Source organism: Chenopodium quinoa, unplaced genomic scaffold (genome assembly GCF_001683475.1).
Source record: "Chenopodium quinoa cultivar QQ74 unplaced genomic scaffold, ASM168347v1, whole genome shotgun sequence".
Lineage (NCBI taxonomy): Eukaryota > Viridiplantae > Streptophyta > Magnoliopsida > Caryophyllales > Amaranthaceae > Chenopodium > Chenopodium quinoa.
In genome coordinates, this window is record NW_018745080.1 from 2,829,131 (window position 1) to 2,831,245 (window position 2,115).

General features: G+C 38.9%; 1 protein-coding gene across 1 annotated transcript; it reads left to right on the forward strand.

The window, feature by feature from the left end:
• Positions 1-294: 294 nt before the first annotated feature.
• On the forward strand, positions 295-1,073 carry LOC110709598. Its single transcript, XM_021887810.1, has 2 exons — positions 295-829; positions 889-1,073. Exons 1-2 carry the CDS (start codon positions 295-297, stop codon positions 1,071-1,073), a joined length of 720 nt encoding a protein of 239 aa, XP_021743502.1.
• The last annotated feature ends 1,042 nt before the right edge of the window (positions 1,074-2,115 follow it).

Here is a 2,115-nt window from a genome sequence, read left to right on the forward strand (position 1 = left end):
AAATGAGCTAATGGTTGAGGGGTGTGTAAGGTGGGATGCTGTAAAAATCCATGATTTGTTTGACAATGAAACTGATGCTCTTATTCTTACTAACCCTTTGCCGAGCCACCCTGCTAGAGACAATATTTATTGAGAGAGCCCCAGTTCCTCATTATGAGAAACACTTTTGTTTCTCATAATGGCATTTTGGAAAATAATATGATGTTTTTCACTGGTGGAGACCGCGTATGTGTCATGAGTGGGAGCCCCACATCTTGACACATACCCCATGAGAAACAAAACTTGTTTCTCACAATGAGAAACAGAGAATTACCCAATATTTATTCGAGCTGCACAAAGAATGGCATATTTACTGTGAAATCATGCTATTGGCTTGCAAGAGATGTAATGGCTGTGGTGGGTGATGTGGGAAGTAATGAGGACTACTGGAGATTGGTGTGGAACACACAAGGGCCTCCCAAACTCAAGCACTTTTTATGGGGTGCTGTTAAGGGGAACCTCGCTGTGAAGGATCGACTTGTGCAGCGACATGTCACTAATGACGCTACTTGTCATATTTGCGGTGGGGCGAGAGAAACGATAATTCACTCCTTGTTCGAATGTTCTGCAGCTAAAGAAATCTGGGAGCATAGCGAGCTTTCTGAACACTTAATTGATTCTCCTACCGAATCCTTCATTGCTAGATGGAAGTGGCTATATGGTAAGGTGGAGGGAAGTATATTGAGGCGTATGGCTGCTCTAATGTGGGCAGCGTGGCGTTGCAGGAACTTGATTGTCTTCGAAAATGAGCACCCTGATGTTGTGATATGCTTGTGGCTGGTTTTTGCAGGTTAGTTGAGGATTATACATAATATGCGAAGAAGGTATTTTTCCCTATTGTTCCAACAGCTACGACTAGTAGCGTGGTGCAGAAGTGCCCCCCGCAAGGATGCATCAAAGCCAATGTTGATGTGCATGTACCTGCGGTGGGAAATACGGGGTTGTGGATTGTATTCAGAGATGCCGATGGTCGTTTTGTGTTGACAACCATGAAGAAAATGGAGGCCTCTACCCCAGAGTGTGTTGAAGCATAGGCCGTAAGATATGCACTTCAACTTGCCAAGCGGTTTGATTATAGGAATTTGTAGGTTGAATCGGATGTGGTGAATGTCATTAAAGCCACATCCTCTGAAATTGATGGTCGTGTCCCAATTCATGTCGTTTATGATGATATTAGATTGGATAGAGCGTGGTTCAATGTTTGTCTTTTTTCACATGCCAAGAGAAATTGTAATACGGTAGCTCACCTAATTGCTAGGGAGGATAAGAGGGGGGGGGGGAGGGGAATGATGAGTTTGTACGTTTTAGTTCCTTTCCTCATAGTATTGTAACCTTGGCGGAAATGGACATTTTCATTTAATTAATATAATGCTCGATCTTTTCTTTAGAAAAGAAAAAGGAACAGTAATGATCACGCTATATCAAATCATTACAATACACTAGCTAGAGTACTAGACAATGGTTTTCAGTGGAAATTAATTTAAAAATTGAAAGGGATAAGATAATTAATACGGAGTAATTGACCTGACAAATTAATTCGAGAGCATAATCTTCGTTATCCATTGGTGGATTTTCCAGATTTAAATAAAATAATGACCGTTTGCACATGAAGTTACTCTTCTTTTGGCGACATAACTGCGTGTTGGAGATTTGGAGACTATTTTCTAATTACAGAAATATTAATAGTACTAATTAAAGTGTGGATCTTTAAATTGTTCTTTTGTCTAAATAAAGGAGAATGCTCCAATATTATTTCTTTCATAGGGGGATTAAATCTGTGTTAAATAATCTCAATTTCGGTGAGTCATTTTAGAATAATCTGAAAACGATAATTTAGACGTAGTATTAAAGAATACTGCTTTTAAGTGAGATTTTATTTTCTCATTGATATTGATTGGGATTAATTTTCAATCATATATATAATCGATTATAAAGGTAACTCCATAGTAACCTACTAATTGTAAAGTCTTCCTGGTCTTCTTCTAAACTTTTTTTTTTCCTTAATCCTCACGGTCTTTTTGATCGAGTATTTACGGATCAAACAGTTAAAGGTAATCCGTATAGCTGTATAGGGGG